The sequence below is a fragment of the Maylandia zebra genome, linkage group LG6 (assembly GCF_041146795.1).
Source record: "Maylandia zebra isolate NMK-2024a linkage group LG6, Mzebra_GT3a, whole genome shotgun sequence".
Classification (NCBI taxonomy): Eukaryota; Metazoa; Chordata; class Actinopteri; order Cichliformes; family Cichlidae; genus Maylandia; species Maylandia zebra.
Genome location: NC_135172.1, coordinates 22,045,016 through 22,071,072, shown reverse-complemented (window position 1 = coordinate 22,071,072; position 26,057 = coordinate 22,045,016). Strand labels below are relative to the sequence as shown.

The 26,057-nt window shown below is 39.2% G+C and overlaps 1 protein-coding gene across 1 annotated transcript; it reads left to right on the top strand.

The window, feature by feature from the left end:
- The first annotated feature begins 792 nt into the window (after positions 1-792).
- Positions 793-26,057, top strand: mtap (methylthioadenosine phosphorylase). Its single transcript, XM_004549442.4, has 8 exons — positions 793-915; positions 4,060-4,146; positions 4,301-4,359; positions 4,545-4,712; positions 18,138-18,240; positions 19,850-20,089; positions 24,342-24,464; positions 24,990-26,057. Exons 1-8 carry the CDS (start codon positions 835-837, stop codon positions 25,026-25,028), a joined length of 900 nt encoding a protein of 299 aa, XP_004549499.2. The 5' UTR covers positions 793-834; the 3' UTR covers positions 25,029-26,057.

Here is a 26,057-nt window from a genome sequence, read left to right as displayed (position 1 = left end):
ACAAGGACATTATACTGCTACTGTTCTATCGAAAATTTAAACGAATATCCTCATATATGGCTCTCATTTTTCTTAGAAAAAAAAAATCAGGTAATTCTTTGTTTTTACATTCACCAGGTCTCAGTATGCCCAAATATCAAAGAGAAATTAAAAATGCATGCCATGGAAGGTCTTAGGAAGTTAAAATAATCTCTCCGAGCACTGCATGTTCTGAGCTTGGGTGTAGCCTTTGACGTTCACTCCTATGAAGACTGGGACTTTTTTAACATACGCCTGAATGGTCCAGACCAGCAAACTACCAAAAACAGAGGCGCTCATATTTGCTGACGAGTGCCTACTTGTTAATCAACTGCGTTTGATTAGCAATACCTGGCTGCTACTTACTCTCTTAATTCGTATGGAAACAGTAAGGGTGTGCTTAGTTTTTCACAGGACGGCAACTGTTGGTAAACCATAAGATATGTAAATATGAAACCAAAATGAAAGTTAAGCGAGGAAATAATATTTTACTAAATGGTTGTATACTCAGTGAACAAAATCTTGCATACCAACTTTTCATTATATACCTGACTTGTTTCTTTAATGTTGCACTGGACGTTTGACGTGGTCATATATAGATGTAAATTGTTTTGCTGAATACAATCATACGATTACTTCATTACTTGTTTTCTTTTTAATTGTGCATTTAAATATATAAACATCATGACCAGAACAAACATTACTATAACAGGGATGTTTTATACATAAAAATAATCAAACGTTGCTTTGCTTTTATTTTGGAAAAAAACCCCCAAACAAACAGGAAGAGGAATTTGATGTCCCGCTTCCTTTCGGATGTATAAAAGCCAGAATTTGTCTAGCTCTACTGTTAACAGCAAGAAAACTGTCGTTATGGCATCCGCTGTACCTATTAAGGTATTAACATTTACTTTAATATCGTTTTAGTGATTGAATGCTGTGTGTTTGTCTTTGACAGAGGAGAAACATCCATGAAAAATGTAACTTAAAGGCTGCTGGGGCGCCGTTAGGTATGCCAGGAGAAGCCCTTAACCGTTAGCACAGTGTTAGCAAAGCTTTACAAGTCTGTAAAGTACGCTCCCTGCCTTAATAATACAAGCTAAAATTCAGGTGCTAACGTACTGATTTCTGTTAAGGTGTCGTACTGTTAAAAGAAGCTAAAGAGTGATTATGTCAGGTACAGCTGGTATGGCACGTGGCCAGAGTAAGTGCACGCGGCTGCTGTACTGTTACAGCTGTCAGCAGGGTATCAAAAAATGTGTAAAACTGTGCAGGTCATAAAAGCTCAGTACAAGAAGCATGTTAAAACGTTGCATAACTACACTTCTTATCAGAAAGATGAAGTGGGGAATGAAATTGATTGCTGTGTTTGTGCAAGCAGCTTTTCAACTGCTCATTAACACAAATGTGTAATTAGCAATCAAATGGAAGCAAGTCCATGCAGATGGCTGTTCAAGATGACCTGCTGAGCACCAGAATATGGAAGATTGGGGGGATTTCAGTGACTTTGAACGTGACATTGTGTTGGTGCCACACAGGCTGGTCTACTGGGATTTTCCTCCACAGTTTACAGAGAGTTGTCTGAGAAAGAGAAATTATCCAGTGAGCAGCATTTCTCTGGGAAAAGGTGCCTTGTTAATGCTACAGGTCAGAGGAAAAAGACCAATCTACTTCGAGGTGATGGGAACAAGCTCACCAAAATGAACCATAGAGAACTGGAGAACCGTTGCCTGGTCTGCGTATTGATTTTTGCTCCAGCATTCAGATGATAGGATAGAATGTGGTGTAAACAACAAAAGCATGGATTCAGGTGCTGCTGGTGGTGTAATGTGATGGATATTTTCTTGGCACACTTTGGCCCGCTTAGTACTTAACTGAGCATCGTTTAAACACCTCAATCTACATGAGTATCCGTAGTTTTCAAGTGAAATCGGAGGTACTGGGACACACCCATCAACGTGCCTGTAGCTGTTCATACTTTGAAACCACAGATCCTGGCAGCAGTGTAAGGTGATCAATTCTCTACAAGTTGCAAGTAGATGTCACTGAACTGGAGCTTTGGGAGAGGCATTGCCACTTTCAACGATTTAACTAGAGCTGCTGAGGCACAATATGGAGTTTCTCTTCATATCTTTGTTTTTCATCCATGGATAGATGATCCAAGCAGAAACAGGTGTTTCCCCCCTCCTTGTCTTGCGGTACATCTAACTGTCCGCTATTGGTTGTCACGACAAGGTATGTTTTGCCCTGTAGGGTAGTGAGTCACATACTTGGTTCATGGCGCAGCTGTGGGGCAGATAGACACACCTGAGCTCAATCAGCTCATCACGCCTCCCTATTAAACGCGCCGGGACCTGAAGAGTTGGTTGTTGTTGTGTGTAGGACGCAGCTGGAAAGCTGCGGGCGTGTTTTAAGGAAAACGACAACCGGAATAAACATGTATTTAAGAGCGAATATGTGGTCAGGTCTGTCCTTACTGCCACAATGACTTAAAACTATGGAATGTTAATGACCATGTCTATCCCTTTATGACCAGAGAGCAGCCACCAAATATGCAACAATAGTATTTATGCTGCAGGAGTTGCTGCACTAGCTATGACAGTGTACTGGTGTGTGCTAAGCAGTTGTGAAGTATATTCAGTTCTTGGTTGAAACTGATAGAGGGATGTTGTGTCAACCCTATGATTGTTTTGGACTATGTAGTTAGTAGGGGTGCAACGATACACGGTTCGGTTCAATACTTTGGTGTCACGGTTCGATATTTTTTTCGATACAAAAAGGTTAATGCCTTTTTGATTTGTCATTTATTAAAATTATAAATATATATTTTAACTCAAAAGTACAGTTCACTACACTATACGCTTCTTCTGGGCTATATTCTCAGCAGCATATTAAACATATCAGGTCCCCATAAGGAGAATCATGTGCTAACGGCTGTCTAAATAACTCGGGTAAAGTTTGTAGCATGCCTGCTTGTTGTTTTTGTCTGCTTCCACTTGTCTTTGCACTAGGATGATGTCGGAGTAAATGTGCAGTCATATTCGTTGTGTTCCCACTAGTGCTGTCAGAGTTAATCTCGTCAAAATGACGTTAACGCCACAACACGGCTCGTTCTCCGTTAACGAGCTACCGCGGATCGCCCTGTGTGTCAGGCTGGACGACGTCAACGCGTTAACGAGCAAACTGCGCTAACGCACTAGTTCCCACTAATGTAATTGAGCATTGCGTGGCACATCGACATACTGTTTTACTTTTGTCCATGACGCGCTTACCTTCAGGGTCATACGTCACATGAAAACCAAAATAGTTCCAAACGCCAGATCTGAATGAGGGTGGGGGAGGTTCAACTTGCCATGTTCCAACAAGAGCTTAACTTCTGTCTTGCTCGCTTGCCCTGCGCTCGGTGAATCTGCGTTCGACTACTCCGCCTAGGCTGCACTGTCGAGCACAGATCCACTGAGCGCTCAACACAGACAGCATCGTCAGAAGGAAAGTTGATAAAATAAATTAAAAATGTTGTATTGTTCGATACATATGCATATCGAACCGAAAGCACTGTATCGAACGGTTCAATATCGATACGAGTATTGTTGCACCCCTAGTAGTTAGTGACATTCTTAAAATATTTCACTTATTTACATTTAAACATTTTCTAGACAAAAATTATAAATGAGCCACGAAATAAGCTGTTGGATGGAGTTTTTCTCCTATTAAAATATAGTGAAAGGTTAAGTATAAATTAAATCATTTAATAAATGGCAAATTTGGCACTATTGTTGGCGGCTCCTTTCTTTCGTTTTTTTGTTCTTTTTCCTTTTTTTTTTTTTTTTTTTTTTTTTACTGCATCAATTCTGTGGTCTTCCTTTCAACATCCTTTGTCCAATATATCTTCTGTACTTCCATTCTTCACATGTATGATAGTAAATATGTAATTAGCTGCTTTGAGGTTTTGTTTTTTTATTTTGAAACGTCTTTTAAGAAACGTGTTTCAAGAGATTCATTCTATAGACTGAAGTTATGAACTGTTCTCATATCTTTCAGATTGGAATAATCGGGGGTTCAGGTCTTGATGATCCAGATATCTTGGAGGGAAGAACTGAGCGCTATGTTGAAACACCATATGGGAAGGTTAGTTGTATCTTTTGAAGTCGTGCTCCAGGTGAAGTAGTATAAATATTAGACTCTATTTGGGTTATGCCCTGTCTTACTTGTGAAATATTGTACTGCCTTGACAATGAAGTTTGTGTGTATATATAAATTATCCTGGTCCTCCTTTAAACAGCCATCAGATGCCCTGATATTGGGGAAAATAAAAAATGTGGACTGTGTCCTCCTAGCAAGGTAATGTGTTCCTTTTTTTTTTTTTTTTTTTTCCCCAATTGTGAAAATTTCCTCTCCTTTTTCTCCATCTAGTGGACAACTGTATTATTTGCACATACTAGTTATTTCATGTGTGTGTGGATAGATTTTTTTTTTTTTTTTTTTTTAAATTACACGTATTAAATGTTGAATTGTGCTATTCATAGGCACGGGAGACAACACACCATAATGCCATCCAATGTCAACTATCGAGCCAACATTTGGGCCCTGAGAGAAGAAGGCTGTACACATCTGCTGGTTACCACTGCCTGTGGCTCCCTCCGGGAGGAGATCCAGCCAGGAGATATTGTCATCATAGATCAGTTCATTGACAGGTTAGTTCTGCGAGTCCATTAGTAGGTTAAGATTCAGACATACGTTTTCTGACACATCATGAAACTAGGTTATCTTTCAGGAAAAGTAGAGCATTAAGTGTAGGCGGTGTCCCGTTTTTGTAGGTGGAGTAAAAACCTGGTGATAATTCCTATGAACACTTCCTGTATAGAGTGTGGAGCTGATCAACAGTTCAGTACAGGGATGGCAAAAAAAGAATAGGGAAAATTGTTTTGATATTTTTTTATTTTCTTAGATAAACAAAGACCTCTACTATTCAAATATGAAAAAGGAGCTCTGCACCACACTCAGGACTTTCAATCAAACATGTAGATTAAACTCTTAACCCAACACTTGCATTCTTGCATGGCTAGGTGTATCTACTAAAACTCTCAGATGAGTTTGAATCCTCGTGACCTCAAGCTCCAGGTCAGATGTGAAGTTTCTGAAAATCTTGTGAATGCAATAACTCAAGGAAGTCTAAAAGATTAATATGGTGTGACAGCGCATTCATAGTTTCTGTGTACTGATTGAACTAAACTAGCAGAACAGATTTGTCTTTTGAGTATATAGACAGACCAGTTTTTGCTAAATGTTTATTTTTGTTCCTATATCTAGACTGACTCTGTCAGAAGTCATTATTAGTGGTTATCCTGTGAGTCTGTTGTGCATCCTCCCACATATCGCAGGGATTACTGCTACTGGTAATCCCTGTGATTGGGTTTTCTAATTATGAAATTAACTTCATGCTTGCAGAATTCTGTTGCGGAATACCATGTTTACATTGTATTCACATTAACACATTGGCCAGGTTACTGGATAAGCCTAGTTAAATGTTAGTCTAGTCTGCCACAAGTCTTACAATCGTCTTCATTATAACGTTCACATTAGAGCAGGGGTGTCAAACTCAAATACACAGTGGGCCAAAATTCAAAATGGAACAAGGTCGCGGGCTAACGTTAATATTTATTGAAAAAAAAAAAAAATCTTCCTCCAGATATAAGAATGAATCTTTTCTTATAGACTCAAACAAGTTTAGCTGAAAAACTGAATATGGAACAGCAAAGCTTAATACTAAACAATATATATATTAGCTGTATAATACCAGTAGGCCAGCTCTAATAGTAATTTGGTATGGCTTCGTGGGCCAAATGTAATGAGGCTGCGGGCCAAATTTGGCCTGCGGGCCAGAGTTTGACACCAATGCATTAGAGCATGGTGAGAGTGGTGTTTGAATTTGTTTTTCTTCAATTTAGAGCTTGCAGTTAGGAGGGAGAGGGAGAGATAAGTGGTTTTTTTTATTTTTTATTTTTTTTGTATTTTTTTAAAACAAAATTAAGTGCATAACATGCTATATTTCAACCACATCCACAGTATCCCATTCAGGGTTCTCAAGCCTGTGGCTCTGTAGCAACTATTGAGGTTTTTGCCTGTTGCTTTGGCAAAAACTTGATGGAGATGGAAATGAACAATTGTTATATTTAAATATTTTTATTTCTATGTATCACTGCTGTAATTGACTCATGCTTGCTATGGCTTCCAAATTCAAAAATAGGTCACTGAGGAAACTAATGAATTTACAAGTGCTCGTGCTGATGCCTTTTAAAACTGGTCTTTTTCAAAATCTTATGTATTTATTTACACTTTTTTTTTTTTTTAAAAGCAATTGGACCACTTTGTTTGTTTTGTTGTTTTTTTTTTTTTTTATTAAAGTAGACTATTTCAAATTTGATTTATTTGCACACATAAATAGGCATCATGGTGGTAATTGGCCTAACCCTAAAAATATTTTTCTTCTGCCTCACAACACCGTTTTATAATTTATAAAAACTAAGAAAAAATAGAAAAAATAGTTCTGTAATTACATTGATGCTACAAAAACATTGGATCACTGTAATGAAAATGCAACTACAGCAAGCATGTTGGAAAGATTTTAATTATTTATTAATAACCTATACTTATGAGTATACAGGCTTCTAAGGTACACATGTTTTGCAGATCCATGCTGAGGGTTGTTTTACTATCAAAAGAGTGATTTTTGACAAAATTTTAAAACTTCTGACCTATAGACAGTTGATTACATTAAAATAAATAAAGAGTTCATATTTGTTTAACCATGACTAACGACATATTAATGAAGTTTGCTGTTTTGGCTTGGTCTGTAGTCTCCACACTAAGCTGTGGCCACCTACGGCACAATGTTCCAATTTTCCAATAGAAAGCATTAAAGTCTACCACAGGAAGCTGTCCTCGTAGTGCTGCAGACCACAGTGACAAGCACCTGGGGAGCCTCTCAAATGGACTGTTTGACTGTCCCCATCACTGCCTAAACAAAACTAATAACTGTCATTAAAGAAATTTCCTGTTTGAGTTCACCGGCGTTCATGATAAGCACAAATGTGCATTCTTATAGTATCAGATATTTCAGGCACCAGTCTCATTTATGCATATGACAACCCAGCTTTATCTGTTCATGAAGCCAGGTGACACCCACCATTTAAAGAGATGTGAAGCCCTGGATGACCTCTAATTTCCTAAATCTAAATCCAGGTAAAACTCAGGTAATTGTACTCGGCCCTATTACTATTATTACTCAGGATTATCATGTTGTCCTAAAAACTCTCTGTAAAGCCTTCAGTTGATCAAGAATGCCACAGAATAAGTATTGACAGGGACTAGAAAGGGAGACCGCATTTCTCCCATATTGCTTTTCTTTATTGGCATCCTGTTAAATCCAGAATCAAATAATAGTAGGATAATGGTAATGTTGTGGGTGCAGTGTTCCTTGACCTAAAAAAGGCTTTTGACACTGTCAGCCATGACATACTTCTTTCCAAGTTGATAAAATTTGACTTTTCAAAGCAAGCAGTTGATTGGTTTGAGTCCTATCTTCACAAAAGAGAGCAGTGTGTGAGGGTTGATAAAGATAAGTCGTTCATGTTGGAAAACAGACTGGGTATTCCCCAAGGATGTGTTCTTGGCCCATTGCTATTTAGTTTGTTTATAAATGATTTGCCTGCCAGTTGTCCAAAAGCTAACTGCCAACTTGATGCAGTTATACACGTACCAGCTAAGTCACCTGGCGAGGCAGCAGACACCTTAATGGTACATCTAAATGATGTCCAAAAATGGCTGGAACAAAATCATCTTGTATTGAATTAAAAACAAAAAACTGTTTGTTCTATTAGGAAATGAAGTTCATCTAATGATTTTAAAATCAAGTTAGGGAACGAAGAAATAAAGGAAGTCAAAGATTTTAAGTTTTTAGGAATAATTTTAGATTCACATCTTAAATTTGACATGTAAAGAAGATTTCTAAGACGGTCAAGGCTAATCTGAATTGTTTTAAGTTAATTCGGCACTATACCCACTTCAGCAGCTCAGTTATTTATGCATTCCATGACATTCTCTCATTTGTCATATTGTATGACAGTTTGGACCCAAGCAGCACCATCTACAATTCAGTCTGTGGTATCCTTATATAACCAGTCTTTAAAAATAATGGATAAAAAAATCTGTTCGGTGGCATCACTGTCACATTTTAAAGAAATATAATCTACTTAGTTTTAAGAGTTTTAATCATTTGTTTTCTTAAATTAGTTTTTAAATGTATAAATACGATGGCCCCAGAGTGTCTCAATAGATGCATCCAGAGACAAGATGGTAATTGTATTACTAGGAGCAAGGTGAACGGCAACTGCAAGATATTATATTGCAGATCGACATTCGGTCAGTCAGCTTTTTCCATAAAGGCTTGCCATCTGTGGAACACACTTCCAACCGAAATCAAATTGATTACAGACATCAGATCCTTTACATTGAAGGTTAAAGTTTGGTTAAAGGGAAATCAGAGATGTAGTCATTTTAACTAATGATTTTAATTTTATTTTAAATTATTGTCTATTAATTGTAATTGTATTTATGATGTAATTTGGTTTTATAAAAATGTATGTTTTATTGCTAAATGTACCTATTTTGATTGTAAGCCCAACAAGGGACAATTGTTGAAAATTAGCAATAGCTATAAACCTATGGGCGTTAGTTCAAGTACAAAACTGATGTATGTTAAACTGCACTGTCCCTTTTTAAATAACAAAATAAACAAACACATTTGAAGTCCTATTCCAAACAAACAAGCTCTTGAATAATCAGGTAGTACTGTTTTACCCCAGCAGAGCGCTTTGCTCTCAGACTGCAGGTTTACTTGTGGTTCCAAGAGTTTCTAAAAGTAGAATGGGAGGCAGAGCTTAAAATCAAAACCAAATCAAAATTTATTTCTATAGCACATAATAATACAACAAAGTTGACCAAAGTGCTTCACAGTCGGTCAGAGCAATGGCATAAGACAGAATAAAAAGAAACAGTTAAAAGGAGGGCAGGAAACGACACGGATTAAAAAAACAAAAACATAACTAGCCACGAAATAACATACTAGTTTGAATCAAAAGCCAGGCTAAAATAAGTTTTAAGACGCAATCTAAAAGACTGGATGGACTCAGAGGAACGAATATAAGGAGGGAGGTTATTCCAGAGTCTGGGAGCTACGACAGCAAAGACCTCGGTTGCGTCAGGAGCATTTAATTGGAAGATCCAAGTGCCTTATTAGGGATATACAAATGGAGGCATTCGCATAGATAACTGGAAGCCAAATTGTTTAAAATTTTAAAGGTAAGCAAGAGAATTTTGAAATTTATACAATATTCTACAGGGAGCCAATGTATGTTGGCTAAAACTGGTGTGATGTGGGCATAATTTCTAGTACCAGTTAGGAGAGGTGCAGCTGCGTTTTAAACTGGAGCCGGTGAATAGAGGAAGATGGGAGGCCCGAGTAGAGGGAATTACAGTAGTCTAACTTGAAAGTGATAAGAGCGTGAATAAACTTTTTTCCTACGAAGGGAGGTATGGCTTTGTCTTAAATATCTGACGCAGCTGGTAGAAACAGGGTTGTTTTTTTTTTTTTTTTTGTTTTGTTTTTTTTAATTTATTTTTTCCCAACGACAGAGGAGATCTGTTTCTCGGGTTTGAAAGAGCTGTCCAGGAAAACACAAAAGTTTCTAACAGTGGGCGAGAGATGGCTACCAAGGGGACCTAATGCATCAGTTAGTTGTTCCAGCAGGGTGTGACTATCAAACACTACAACTTCTGTCTTATCCTCCTTCTGGCCTCTCTTCTGGGGAACCAGCTCCTAGTTTGGATTCAGGACATAAACTTCCTCTCTACCTTTTAAGATTAGCCCTAAAACCTTTGTGTTTTTTTTTCTTCTTTTTTTTTTCCTTTTTGATAAAGAATATAGTTAGGGCTGGATTAGGTGATTAGGCATTAAGCCCACACCTGCTCTAAGTTCAGACCCACAATGAACGAAAACATTCTGTGCATATCAGAGATACAAACTTTAGTGTGTGTGTGTGTGTGTGTGTGTGTGTGTGTGTGTGTGTGTGGGGCGCTCAGGAGGAAAGCAGTGTTGTAGAGTGACTCGGTAGGGATAGTGCCAAAGCTTTCTTCTTCATAAATGAGAGATGCAGGGTTTAAAATGACCGGGAAGCGCATCTAGTACATGTGGAGTGGGTGCAAAAAAATTGGCGGAGTGCAACAGCAAGTACAACACAAATTTTGGGCAATTTGCTCCAGCTAGCGGTTAGCACAGCAAATGCCGGATGCTGCCGTGTGAATGGGCCTTGACTCCAAAAGTGAGTCAGTCCCCCATAGACTCAATGTTAACTGTAACTCAAGTTTAGAACAAAAATAAGCTGATTTCCATCTGCTTCCAACTTTGTCAATGAGATGGAGAATATATAAATGGGTTTTTGTGATAGTTCTTCAGTTAATTCATCCTTAGTTAACAAAGCGTGTGGGAGGTGGAGGAAGAGAACCGCATTGTGCTCTAGTTGCATGATTCATAAAATTGGCAGTGAGCAAATAAAAAGCAGTCTCCATTTTCATCTGGTGGAGCTACAGGTATGAAATAATTGATGTGATGATGGCACTAGAATTTAGATGGAATCATATATCATAGAGAGATCTCTCTATCTATAGACAGACTGAAAGGAACGTTTAGTATCCGTGCAACAATTACCGGTAGTAACAGGACAAGTGACTGAACACTGATCGTTGGCTTTTTAAAGACAGACTGGTATGTGCAGTAAATATTCATGGGAACAGGTTGAATTGGTTTATAACCTGTCAGTTTCCTTCTTGTCAACAGAGTCAAAGTGTGACTCAGAGTAACCTTGTTGACATAAGGATGACTCTTTTTAAGTGTCTCTGTCCGTGCACTGAAAATACTTGACTAAAAGAAATCATCTCCAAGTAATAAACTAATAAAGATCCAGTATTTTGAGGATTTTATAGATGTAAACATGCAAATAAATACACTCATATATGCACTTTGATATTTAGTGTCAAACCACTTTCTAAAACAAAAAAAAAAAAAACTGAGTCTAGTATTGTTTTATCCCTCAAAATCCACAAGAATTTGCAGCTTCATCTTTAATGCTCATTATTTTGTATTGTATGGAAAAAATCCTACTTGAGAGAGAAAACAGCCTCTGGTTAGGAAGCACTTGGTGACGGTGGGGAGGAAGGGGCAGCCATGTTCTACAGTATTTTATTTATTTTTCAGGTGAAGGGAAAGAGCAGAGGGAGAACAAGCATTGAGATACGATGATATATGACAAAACAAACCAGGGGGACGTAGATAAAAGGGTTATGGCTTGCAAGTGATCGCTGGTATTGTATGGCTGTGGTTAAAACTGTAGCACGCGACTGAGTTCTTGCTTAAACACACTTGCTGGTAAACCTTGATAATTTCTTTCTGTTTCATGGAGGGGGGAAAAAATAGCTTGTCAGCTGTTTCTGACCTCAAGGCATACACACATACTTCTGCTGTAGCGTACCAAGAGCACGACCTTGTGGGAGTGTTGTTCTCTCAGTTAGCTGACAGCAGAGATTTTATTAAATGGCACAATATGTGCATTGAGAGGTGTAAAAAGGATTCCTTATGACTCATGAGTTGGCATGCATCTAGCTGAATTGAGGTAAGTTGTAGTCTGCCTTCCCTAATTTATGTCAGTGTGTTCTATTATGAATTTCAACATGAGTGAGTTTGCATGTGGGTTTGCCTGTTTTGTTGAAGTCGATAAACTACTAGTATCAAGAACAAACAAGATCTGTTTATCGGAAATGAGGAAGTTGCTTGTTGGGACATGCACAGACTTGTCCCACAGCATGTGACAGCATGCTGTGCTGCTGAAGGCTTTACTTCATGCCATCACCTCTGCTTATTTGTTGTGTGCAAACCACATGGTCACTATAAGAGCTTACTTTGTCAGATTCTAATCATGGCTAACACTGTGCTAAATTGTACTTTTAAAATGCATCTACGGACTGTCAGGTTCTAAGTTTAGCCTTTACAACAAATGCTTTTGCTTTTGGATGCAGCTCGTCTTATATTGCTTTATGCGCGCTCAATAATCCAGGAAAAAAGTTTATGTAGTTCATGTAGATTCAGTGTTTTCAGCACAATAAGTGTTTCATCACTGATCCAAACAACTTTTTTTGTTTTTGTTTCAACTAACTGCAGGATTTCCCAGCCACATGAACAATTCCGTTGCATTATGGCCGACATTGGCACCATTACCTAATAATGGGCCACAAGATCGGTGCCATGACTGAAGAAATTAAAATTACCCTTTACTGCTTTATTTATTTTTTTGTTCTTCTTTGGCCACTTATGAGTTTGGGTTGCAGGGTCAGTCTAAGCAATAATGTCCAGACCTGTCTCCGTCTGGCCACCTCATCCATCTCTATCCATCGGACATTTCTGAGCTAATAAACAGATGGAATCTCTTCAGTTGTTCCTGGCTGTACCCTGGAATCTCCTTCCAGTTGGAAATGCCTTAAATGCCTCATCTAGGAGGCGTCCAGGCAACATCCTAGTCAGATTCCTGAACCATCTCAACTGGTTCCTCTTGATGGGTTCGGAGCAATGTTCCCTCTAATTTTTCACGTGTCTGAGCGAACACACAAACTCCCTGAGCGGTCCCTTGGACCACTCTGAACGACATCAGACGTGTGCACTGTGGTCGCGCCGGCATCTAATCCATCCAAGTTACATGGTTTATTAAAATAATCAAATTGCAGCATTTACATTTATGTTAGACTTCTTTTAATTAACTGCTTTAGCCCCCTTACAATGAAAATGTAAAAAATTCTAGTCATTCACCTGTGCAGTATGTTAACACTATTGGAAGTACAAATAACTAATCCAATTTCGAAAACACAACTTAATTTTTTTATTTTTTATTTATATTATAAAGCTCTGACTTGTATTATGAGTCTGTGGTCTGGGAGACAGTCCTGTAACTCTGTCTGCAAAATATAGTATATAATGACTAGGGATGGGTATCGAAACCCGGTTCCCACTGTTTCAATTCCTTGGAATTGTTTGCCATTTTTGCAAACGATTCCCTTATCGATTCCAGTTGAGGGCAACTTGCAAAGTAGATATTTCATTTAAGGGAGGAAACACTACGAATATGCAAAAGCATTTGCTCACAAAACACGCGATGACCTTAAATGAATGTCGTGTTTTTAATTCCGCTCCGGACTCGTGAATCTCAACCCAGCAGCAGCGGTAACGTTTGCACGTCCTCTCCCGTTAATGCGGCAGGTAAATAATCAACTAACAGTGCATATTATGTTAACGCGATCTGCCTTATTACAAAACCTGCCATTACTGTGCATTTAGGTGACCATGATGAGAGAGACAGAGTCTGGCTCAGATGCTGGCAGTTCTCGCTGCAGTCTCCTTTCAGGCCAGGATAGACGAATGTCACCGAGCAGTGACTAAGTTTGTGGTAAAAGGCTGCCGCAGCAGATGCCCCCGATTTTCAGTAAGTGAATGTGTTTAATTGTAGGCAGGGACATTACTGGATATTCTTGTGTAATTGCTACAGAATAATTTATGTTATACTTTTTATTGCTACAGAAGAATATTTATTTTATTTTACATTTACAATGTTTTTTCCTGGGGACCCTGTGACACCCCATTGAAGAGCCGTAGGCTGGATCTCTTAAGGTCTCACTGCTGGGTTTGTAAATGGACTGTAGTTATATAGCGTTTTACTAGTCCCTAAGGACCCCAAAGCGCTTTACATATCCAGTCATCCACACACACATTCACACACTAGTGATGGCAAGCTACATTGTAGCCACAGCTGCCCTGGGGCGCACTGACAGAGGCGAGGCTGCCAACCTTCCGATTACAAGGCGAACTCCCAACTCTTGAGCCACGATCGCCATGTTACTCCTAAATTTCTATCTTGTTCAAAGAGAAGATATAAAACAAAGTTCTAAGCTAATCGACCTTAGTGTTCTCCTTTTTTAAAAATAAGAATCGATAAGAGACTCGATAAAGAATTGAATCGTTAAACAGAATCGAAAATGGAATCGGAATCGTGAAAATCTTATCAATACCCATCCCTAATAATGACCAATACTGGGCAATTAATTATATAGTTACTACTTCAAAAAGGTTACTCAGTTTGGCAAACAAAGATTTTTGCAGCTATGTTGTTTTTTTTTTTTTTTGTTGTTTTTTTGGGGGGGGGGGGGGGGTTTAATGCAGCCAAGGCAGTTTTAAATAAACATTTCAAACTATTTACAGAACAATCAGCTGTTCTGCATCTGATGCCACACAAATTATTTGTGCCACTTCAAAAAATAATTTCTGTCCACTATGAGATAAAGGAGAACAACAGCCTGGTACCTGCAGGCCTGACAACAGAAGATGTATCACTGCTGTAACACGTGTAACATTCAGCAGTCGCCTCATTGTTCTGACACACACAACAAAACTACACTACACACTAACTACATAAGATTTGCGCTAAACGTCTCACATCTCAAAGCACCGCCGTCACTCCTAAAACTTCCCCCCGTTTCTTAACAACTAGATGTCACGTTGCCATATCAGTTTTTTGATTGGTCGACATGGTACTTTTTTGGACGAATAGGAAAGGGAGAGAGGGGTGGAGTTTGTTTTTGCTCACAGGCGGAGAGCGCTTTCAAGCATTTTTCTCATAAAACGCCGTTTTTACAGTTTCTTCCCGCAGTAAATATAAACAACGATAGTATTCAGCAAGGAAACCAAACATTGCAGATATTTTTTTTTTTATCATAACTCTGGTTTTACGTGGCCCATCAACACGATTTATTAAAAAAAAAAAAAATCCACTTTTTCTGTCAGTTGTTCCGTCTGTCCTGCTCACATCTCCAATGGTTGTACACGTTGTCATTAACGTGGCTTCACTTCACATCAGCCACGCCGCTTTGTTAGCTAAAACACCGGTGTCGGCACATAAGGACGCTGTCATAGCCTGTCAACGACGCTGATTAGCTGCGTATATACGAATGTAAATCGCATTATTGGCTGGACTATGGGATAAGGTGGCATCGTTCTAATCCCATACGGGCGCAGACAGTCACTCACTGACTAACACTGCAAAACAGAATTGTTAAAGTATTAATTTTAATTTCAATTCGGGTTAGAGATATTTTTTTTTTTTTTTTTTTTTTTTTTTTTGTGCGCAACGCACATTTTCTGTGCGCAGAGACCGTGCCAGCAGTGCGCAATTGCGCACATGCGCAGCTTAGAGGGAACATTGGTTCGGAGCCCATTACTGAGAACTATCCCAAAGGACTGAGCTCCTCACCCTGTTTGAGAGCCCCTACACCCTTCATCCATTCTTATACTTCAGATATGTTTGTACAGGAAATATTCAGGTGCAGGGTAACTGGTTAAATTGCTTTGGAACCTGATTGTTATCACTGTTCAAACTGACTCAAGTAGGGACTTTGGTTTGAACCTGAGGATGAACCCAGAAAAGGGATCAAACAACATTCTTTGTATAGTTTTGAAGTAATTATACTGTTTGATAATTACAGGGTGTGTGTGTGCCATTTTCTACAACGGCAATTGTGAAGTGAAAAATGGTAATGAAACACCAGACCATAATAACTAGATTTTTTTTGTAGCCTTGTGCATTGTACTAATCTCCTTGTTTATCCAGCACATCATTGTTTAATGGTTTTAAACTGAGACACAGATTTCTGGAGCTCTTTTCAAACACTGATTTTTATTCTTCCACTGCCAGGGTTATGAGTAAGAGATGGGGTTGGGCATCAGCTTAAAAGATTTCTGACAGTAGCATTCATATTTTGGATCTCTAAGATAATTATTTTAGGATTTGGTAATCCCCAAGGGGGGGGGGGAGGAACAAATAAGCTGTGCCATGAGTCAGCTGTATATAAAAAGACATTACAACTATTAAATGCCACATCTGGATTTATGCACAGAGTAAAAAATGAGTATTAGAAGGCGTAAAGGTGGGTGGGTTTTTTTTTTTTTTGTTTGTTTGTTTGTGTGTTTTTTTTTTTTTTTTTTTTTTTTTTTTTTTTCTTCTCCTCTCATTCTTCAAAGCTGATGGTGTTTTGGTTTCTGCAATGTAGAACTCACAGCAATCCTCTGTGTATACACCATATATTTCTTTGTTTGTGCTGGGGTATCAGAACCTTTGGCTGGACGAGTTTTTGGCATAGCTTGAAAGTCAGATTTTTGCTATCATAAAAGCTCTGCACACACTCTTCTCTCAAACGGCTTCATAAGGCCATCACCTGGAGCATTTAAGAGACTTTTCATGCTCAGCATTTTTTCTTGCTTTTTATTTATTCTGTGGTCCAATTAGGCTCAAGTCTCAGGATCCCTATTAAGCACTCCTTTATTGGGATCCGTCAGGTGTAGCACTCTAATTCTCCTCCTTTAGTTCTTACACAGGCTGTAGGTGTGTTTTATGCTAATGTCCTGCTGAAGTAGTAACGAGATGGAAGTGTTCATTCACTTGTTCATTGAAGTGTTGAGATCTGAAATGAATTGCCAGCAATGTCACCAGCACAGCCCAAAGAACAATCACACCCACTTCAACTAAAACTACTCTTGCAGATGTCAACATTTCACCTTTAACTGCATTTTGTTAGAAACAACATTATGGCTTATTTGACCAACATACAGGTCTCCACTATTCATTGTGTTCCTTGTCCCAAACATGTCTTTCCTTATTATTCCGTGTAACAGTTAAAACAGTCACACAGCCTTCTCTGAACAATTGATGCGTCTACTTAAATCTTGGGAAGCACTGACATTAGCTCTAGTCATGCATGTTGAAAACAAAACCAATGATCTGCAGCCGAGGCAACTCTGTCTTCCATTTCATGATTTGTTTTTTTTTTTTTTTCCAAGTATGAGATTTCTCTTAAGGTGCAAAGCACACTGAGGCAAAGCAATGTGGAGTGTGTGCTGATACGTGAATCATCAGATTTGATGCATGGCTGGAATTCCCCTCTTTATTTTAAAAACAAGTGCTGGTGTCCCATTGACGAGCGCGTCATTTCATGCTGCATACCTTTTTGATTGGTTATTTGGTCAGTATCTTTCATTGCAAGTGTATTGCTGTATAATGCAGGACCACTGCTTGAAGCCACCATCAATGTATCATCACAATTCTTTCACTTACGTAATCTTTCACCTTTTGGATTACTAAAGTAGTCAGATGGGTCTGTTTGGTATATACCAGCAGAACCTCAGCATGATGCAGCTAATGCTTTTGAATACAGTTAAAAAGGAAATCATGTGAATGTGCACAAAGTCACTTCTGGCAAGCTGTACAAGACAAGTGCAAAGTGGCCATGAAGGCAAACAGTGGCTACTTTGGTAAATCAGTAATATGAAGTAAATTTCTTCTACATTGAAGAACATGGCTTTGTCCAAACTGCATCCACACAGAATTCCCTTTATACAAAAGAAGCTAAGAGGCTACATGGAGCACAGAAATCCTGATGTTTTCAGGTCACTTGGATAAGTGAATCAGCCTTTTGTGCAATCCTGACCTATTGCCATGAAGAACCATGGGGACACAGGCTGGCACTTTGCCTCTTGCAACAGCACTGACTCAGCAGAAGGGAAAACTTTAGGTCGGTTGTTATAGCGAAGCTTGAGACCTTCTTCCATTCTGTTGATGTTTATAGTCCTGACTGCTGTGAAACTGGTCATGCCACAAAAATTTGCAGATTTCTGAGCCAAATAGTCCTGATTATGAAATGAATGATTTCTGTACCTCATTCATGTCGACATGTTGTCTAGAATGATTTTGATGGCCATTCCCAGTATTTCTGCAGTTATTCCTCATATCTTTTCACACTTTTTCTCAACTTTAGGTCAGATAAACTCATTAAAAAGAAACAAAGTTATTAATCTTACATCTTTAAGTGTTTTTATATTTTTGTCATTGAAACAAATCTGCTTTTTTTTTTTTTTTTTTTTTTTTTTTTTTTTTTTCTTTTTTTTTCTTTTTTCTGTTTTGTTTGTTTGGTAGGACAACCAAGAGGTCTCAAACACTCTACGATGGTCAGCCCACCAGTCCCCCAGGTGTCTGTCATATCCCCATGGCTGAGCCTTTCTGCAACAAAACTAGAGAGGTAAGTCTATAAATCTAAACACGTCCTACGTCAAACTTGTTATTTTGTAACTGACATGTAATTTTGCTCAGTACAGTGGTCCCTTGCTATAACACGGTTCACCTTTTGAGAGCCTCGCTGTTTCGCAGATTTTTTTTTTTTCTTTTCAAAATAGTGCATTGTGTTCTGAGTCCTGATCAGCTGTAGACCATTGTCAGTCAATCTCCTTCATGCCGTGTCTCCTGTACAGTACAGAATGCGTTCAGCTTGTCAAATTTACATAAATCTTCGATCGCTAGCAGTGTGTGACTGAAGTGCTGCACTGTGTGTTTTCTCCCCAACAAACACAACAATGTCGACAAAACGTTTTGCACCATCAAAAGCACCCGTGATAACACCCAAAAGGCAGAGGAAGATGCTAATCATCGCACAAAAAGTTGGACTTCTGGACATGCTAAAGGAAGGTAGAAGTTACCATATTTTCCGGACCATAAGGTACACCGGACTATAGGGCGCATTAAGCGAAACAAAACAGTCAGATAAGTCAAACTTTACTCATCTCATTGTTATTGCTTCCTCTACTTCCGTACCATTGATTCATTAATGTTGAATTCTCTGGCGGCTGCTCTATTCCCATGTTCTGGACCTGAGAATAGGGTCTGATCTTTGGTTTCATTCTATAATGCTGGACTTATTTTTCTACGAAGGTTTGAACTTTGAGTGTTTAAACAAGAGAAAATGTGAGTGTTCATGCCTGTCTGAGAAAAGTGTATAAAGTGTGTAGTGAGGGGTTTTACAGCCTTAAAATCTATAATAATTGTAAAAAAAAAATAAAGTTGACTACTTTGCGGATTTCACCTATCGCAGGTTATTTTTAGAACGCAACTCTCGCGATAAACGAGGGACCACTGTATACTAAATTCTCCTAAAGTGATTATTTTTATTCAGTGTAAGTATTGATAGCATAAAGTGCACATCACTGTGGGTCTTTTTGTCTGACAACGTAAAGGAGGTTTTTTGTGATGCTTTTCTAGACGTTACATGACTGAGGTGCATATGAGAGCACAAATATCCGATGCAGTCAAACTGGACATTAAATGGTCTTTAACCTGCCAGCTCTCTAGCACCAAGTCTAAGCGATGTCCTGTTGGATGGGAAAGTAATACAGGTAATTTGGTGGTGAGTTGTGTGTCCTGTCCTCTGCGGGCTCTGCTGTGGCAGCACCCTCGACTGAACCAACGTACCATTCTAACAAATATTAACCCCGCATCATTTCCAGAAATGGGAACCTCGACTAACGTGGGATATCTGCTGCTGTGTGCTGATGGAAAGGCTTTACTGTCTGATTGCTGGTTACCTACTGTTTGTTGTTTTGTTTTCGGGCCACAGAATGCACCAGGTTGAATAAAACCATAATTGTCTTTAAGTTTCCAATATTGACATGAAAAACTTCTCCTGGTCAAGAAAAATAATGGACCTTCAGAGACAGTGTTTTCATGGGGGTAGCGTCTGTGTTTAGAATGAATGTCTGCTTATCTGCAGTAGACTGAAACGGCATACAGATAAGCAGTTGCCACCCGACCTTGGGGGTTAGTGATTTATTCCAGAATGACGGTGATATTCCCTGCAGGTTTTGGTGGAGGTGGCGCGGAGTCTAGGGGTCAAATGTCATGTGCGAGGGACCATGCTGACTATCGAGGGGCCTCGGTTTTCTTCGCGGGCAGAGAGCCTGATGTTCCGCCAGTGGGGTGCTGACGTCATCAATATGACCACCGTGCCAGAGGCGGTCCTCGCCAAGGAGGCTGGCTTGTGCTATGCCAGCATTGCCATGGCAACAGACTATGACTGTTGGAAGGAGCACGAGGAAGCAGTGAGTGGCGGGCCAGAGGTCCTAACTGTCGTTTTTATTACTTTGATGTTTCAAGCTTTTATTTGTCGTGTGAGTCAGTGGCAGTGGATGATGCCCTGTTAAAGTGGGTCAGTTAACGGTGCATCGTGCCTCTTCCCTGGCCCACTGCACAACAAACGCCAACCTAAACATTTTAATTTTACACGACGAAATTAAAGAGCATTATTTAAGAGCTGAATGAATATGACTGATTTTAAGTGTAAGCTTTTTGATATTAGGCCTGAAGATAATTGCACAACTTTAAGAAAAGGGTAGCATAAAGCTAATGGCATTAGGTTGCATTTATATCATTTATTTGCAGCCTAATCATCATGTTTGTTCTGCGATCCTCAAACTGGCTCCCTTACTTTATCTTTGCTAAGCTGTGATCAGCAGAGTTTGCAGGTGAAGTTCTCTGTTTTTTGGCTTTGAAAAAATAAATCACTTTTTAACATTAATTTCTTAACAATACACTTATTTTTGGGAGATTAAGGAATATGCATATCATTCTCCTATGCCAAAGCTTAAAGACACAAATCGCACCTCAAAGTATGTAGATTCATAATACTGTGACTAAATGTCAACAAGCGCAGCAGACTGTTTTGGAGTTTACCTTTCAAACCCTCCTAAACGACAGTCACCCTGTTCAGCCTGATCCAGCACATGCCCTGATGACTTGTGTTGATACATTTAAAAAACAAAACAAAGACGACACTAGCAAGCTAAGTATTGCTTATCATAACATCTTTTTACGCATTGCAGACATGGTTTTGTTTCTTTACAATGGAAAACAAAATTTACCAACAAATAGAAAACTGCCTTATACCACAACATCAGCTCTGGGAACTTTCCTGCTGGCTGGCCGACCAGGTAGAATCAATGACAACCTTTTAACTCCATGGTGCTCTTCAGAAGCTCATTCAAAGGCCATCTTGGCAAGCTGTGCGAGGTCAGCCTTGGCCAGGTCACGAGTTCCCTCAGTTGCTTTTGTGCAACACAATTTAAACGCACGTCCACTTCTTGCGTCAAATAGCGCACTAAAATAATTTCAGTGCAATTATATCCAGTCCTCCCAGATAATATATATATCCCAGATATATCCAGTCCTCTGAGATAACAAAGTCTGATATGTTTATGATGCCAAAGCAATAAACACTCGTTTCGTACAGAAACATGTTGTCACGTCTGCAGTGTTCAGCTCTGGGAACAAAATTAGTCTTGCCTTTTTGTAATTGGAGTTAATGGGTTAGTTTTAAGCCATTTAATTTTAGTCATTCGATTCAATTAAAGTAAAAAAAAAAAATAAAAAAAAATGATATGGCCAGTTAAGTAGCAGAGGGCACTGTTTATCAGTCTCAGCTGCTTTGGCATTAATGAAATTAACAGGTGCACTAGAGGGACAACAGTGAGACAACTCTTAAAAGGGGAATGGTTTTACAGGTGAAGGCCACTGATTTTTTTTTTTTTTTTTTTTTTTTAACCTCCTCTTTTCTGATTGTTTTTGCATTTGGCTAGCATGAGGCCTGGATATCTGGATCCTAAAGAGGTTGCACAGGTGGGCCAACTCCAGGATGGCACATTGATGCGTGCTATTGCCAGAAGGTTTGCTCAAGGAGAGCTGAACAGGGCTGTAGAAAGTCAAATCCATCAGAAGGACCAGTATCTGCTCATTTGTGCAGGGAAGAACAGGACAAGAACTGCCAGAGCTCCAAAGTGACCTCCAGCAGGATACTGGTGTGAATGCCTCTGATTAGCTAGAGAGCGTCACCCTAGCTGTCATTAGGCATCAGTTGTGTTTCATTTCAGGCTGTTCATGAGCCAAGTGATCTGGGAGATCCCCCAAGACACCATCCATTGTCCCATTAGGAGCATGGTCCAACATCGCTGGGCAAGCATGTGGGGGCCAAACTGAGTACCAGTGTGAATTACAGTAATGAAATGTCAGCAAAATGGACTAGTCCGCTGCTTTTGATCTTCAGGATGCCTTTGAATTCAGCTCTCTGTAGGTTGATACTTTTCAAATTGATCATTTCCAAATTATGTGGCATCCTTTCATTCCTCACACACTACCCAGTCCGTATCAGTATAGATGTCCAGTATTATTTTTTTCCCCCACACTGAAATCTAATAAATTTGCTTTCATTTTTTTTGAGCAGTGTATTTTAAGTAGTGGCTGTAGTTTTAAAGTTTACTGTATCACAACGAGTTTCTAAACCAGATCGTTCACTCTCACTATAAATGATGGGTTAGAGGTTTTTAACATCTGTGCTCCATAAGTAGATAAAAGTATCTGTGGCTTCTTATGGCTTCCGAGTGACCTGGCCTCTGTCAGGCGCTCTGGATTATGCAGTTGATCTACTGCGTGTGGGCGAGCGCCGGCTTATGTAGAACTGATCCAGCCCAACTCACAACTCCACTTCCGAGTTCCTGCAGCTGACCTCTTCCCCCTCCTGTTAGAGAATGCTCGCCACATCCTTCCGCCCCCCCCCCCCCCCCCCTCACTCCCTCGCAGCTTGATACTACCTCCTGGCCTCCCCCCCCCCCCCCCCCCCCCCCCCCTCCCCCCTCCTCCTTGTCCCTCTCCAACCAGTCGGCTTGTTTGCCAGTCTCCGGTGGAAGCCCTGCCAGAGGAGGTTGAGTCACACTGAGTCATCAGCTACACTGTCTTCATCCTGACAAATACCACAAAAACATGAACCTAATCATTGAGTGTGACATAAAAACAAGCACTCAAGGGAAGGGTTAATGAAGGTTACAGGAGGTACACAGGATGGAAGTAATGTTGTGCAACTTACTGTAATGTACACTGTAGTTGTGGCTGAATGAATTTCAGAATGGATTATGAACTAATACTTCACTGCATTTATACAAGAATATGGGAATGAGAACTCCACGTTTGTGCGGTATAACTGCTTATTTCACCGTTTTGATTTTTAGTTCCTCCATTGTATTGCATTAGCCACGTGAGTAAAGTGATTGCTAGTGTCGTATACATGGTTCAGTAGGCTCGAAACTGAACCATGTAATGAGTCACTAAATTTCAGAGCACAGGTGATGGTTGTAAAATGTACGCAGCAATCCCAGTACAGGTGCAAAGAGCAAAATATTGTTTTTCCACCTACTGCTGTGACTCACTCACAGGTCCTGACGTGACTGATTTGGTTAAGCCGGTACTTTCACAATCAACTGTTCTCAGTGTTGTCCAGTAGCTTTGTTTCTGCTGCACTCGTACATGAATGTTTTAATTCTTTTTTTTTTTTTTTTTTTTTTTTTTTAAAATATGGTTTTACTAAACCAGTGCTATTAAGATCATATTCACATACCTTTTTTCCACCAGCACAGTGAAGGTGCAGTCAGTTGTGCCTTGGTGCCAGATTGAAGGTTTTATCAATTTATTTTTAAAGGATAACATTACAGGGAAGACAAGCATGTGCTCCATTTGCCAGACATTTGTGAATTTCTCACACACACGACTCTGGTTTTGGTGGTTCTTAGCTCAGCAATTTTGTGTTGCCCTACTGATGCCGGCTTTTTAGCATCACTTCCAGTCATTTGTGGAAATGCACTAAACTGGTTCCACATTGGGGGACTGAGTACTGTTCACAATAATCTTGTAAATTATAGCCACACACCACCTTAGTAATGCAGAAAGTATTTTCACACTAAAGATCATCGGTTTTTGTTTTCAAATTGGTAAAAATTACACCTGTAATGCATAGCTGCAAAAGAAATTATGTGTTGTTGCATGTAGAATATGAAAGTGTATCTTTCTTGAGAAAGCGGACATCTACATTAACCGCACTGGCCTTTTACGGGAGGAGTGGGTGGTGTCATTTTTCAGCTGAGTGGATTTTATTCACCATTATGTTGAACTGGTTATTGGCGTTTTTGTGCAATTGTGACTTGAGTAAAGAGGAGGCCACATTATGTGTGTTACATCTTAGCGACTGAGTTCACACCGTCGTTCTTTTAAAGTGTATACATAATCTATTCATAATAGCTCTGATTTTACAAGATGGTGCCTGTCTTTACATCATGCTCTGCTTTCAAGAATTGTTCACAGAGGAGTGTTTACTTCACTCAAAGTAGACAAAATAAAAATACACACCAAGATGGTTATTTTCGAAATGCGTGGCTGTGACATTTTAAAGGAAGTGAAATTTGCACCATTGCAAGTGATTCCTCTTAAATGGCTGCTATACATTTTTTTTCTCTTTTCTTCTTCTCGTCCTAGGTCTGTGTTGACAATGTACTGAAGACGATGAAGGAGAATGCAAACAAAGCTAGCAGTATCCTGTTAACGGCAATACCCCAGATTAGTCAGATGGACTGGGCTCAGACAATAAATACATTGAAAGTAAGCCGTCAGCTTTATGATGATTCATTTCCATTCTGCAAGTTGTGAAAGAGGGTCTGTTTGCTTTCTATCTGGTTATCGTGAACTTTGATCTCACTTATTTCTCTCAGCATTTCTAAAGAATAACAAAACCTGATGGTGCATGGCTTTTTTTTTTTTTTTTTTTTTTTTTTTTTTTTTTTGGGGGGGGGAGCCTATTAACAAGATGATTTTCTAAAAGGGGGGGCTCACTCAGACAATAGGACACATTGTGCTATGTTGGATCTCTTGCAGTACTTGCACCATGATAAACATGTATTAATTAAAATTTTGAAAAACACTCTGTATCCCAGTGTTTTTTGCACAGACTGCCTGAATTTCCTTAGTTTTCTCTTCAAAACTTTCTTTTATGACAGTGCTAACTTTTGATGAAAAATGAGTACTTTCTTAAAGACAATGTTGACAACGACTTTTCCTAAATATAGAAAAGGCTCCTTCACTCTGTGTCAGTGACACACTTTGGTAATAACATTTTCTTTCTTCCAGTCGATGGCTCAGTCTTCAGTAATGATACCGAAGCACTAAACGCAGAGGAAACTACTAGAAAGGATAAAGAGACCAGACAACCACCCACACGGAGTCAAACACCGACTGCAAACTCAACCCTGCCCGTCCAATCATCATCAGTGAATCACAACAAAGTGCCTCACATTAAATAATCCACTTTTTTTGGGGGGGTCTTTATTTAGTTGGATGTTCAGTGTTTTGTGTTTACTCTTGACTCTGATTCAGAGATCACTCATTTATGTCTGGAGCATGTTTTCCTCTCACACAGTGTTAGGTGGGAGGGCCCTTCCACTCTAGCTGTAGTTGAGGAAATGGATGTTTGTTACAGTTACCACATTTGGGTCTAAACATTCTAAGGTTTTAAGTATTCAGTATTTTGTGGACACATTTGTGTATGTGTTTGCTGGTTGTAAGCCACTGGTGTCTTAGTTTCTGGTTATATGAAGATGATTTTTAAAGCTTTGCAAGTTTAGCACACAAAGACTATATTACTGCCTTAGTTGCATTTAAGCTTCTACTCTTCGAGCTTGAATCTATTGTCAGCATGAGAATGACTGAACGTCTACATGTTACTTCAATCTGGCCACTCTTGTGGTCTTTACGGAATCATTTCATTTTTATTTGCTCTTTATGACGGTTTAATGACTAGAGAAACATCTCATTTTGAATGGCATGCTGCTCTGTACCTGCAAATACCGTAACCAAGTCAGTGAAAAGCTGTCAAATCGGCAGTAAACCTGTACCAACAGTGGTAGTGGCGGGGAAACACCCAAATTATTTGCTATACTGACAGTTTTTTTTTGTTTTTTGTTTTTTTTGTTTTGTTTTTTTTTTTTGTTTGTGTTTTTCTCCCCCCAAAGCATGGATTGAAATGGGAATTTTGTCATGTTGCATCATATTGTAGTCATTTGAGATTTTTCTTGTTTAGATTTTCTTAACTTGAACTTACTCTGTACATTGCACAGCATATTTAGTAGCCTCTTCTTCAGCAGCCTGTTTTTCTGTAGTATGAATAATTTGTCTCAATAAAAGTTAGACTTTGACTAA

Excerpts from the sequence above, each read along its gene's own strand:
- mtap (XM_004549442.4), top strand. The coding sequence starts at position 835 with ATGTATAAAAGCCAGAATTTGTCTAGCTCTACTGTTAACAGCAAGAAA. Across the intron at positions 4,147-4,300 it reads TTGAAACACCATATGGGAAG|CCATCAGATGCCCTGATATT; the intron begins GTTAGTTGTATC and ends TCCTTTAAACAG. Across the intron at positions 4,360-4,544 it reads GACTGTGTCCTCCTAGCAAG|GCACGGGAGACAACACACCA; the intron begins GTAATGTGTTCC and ends TGCTATTCATAG.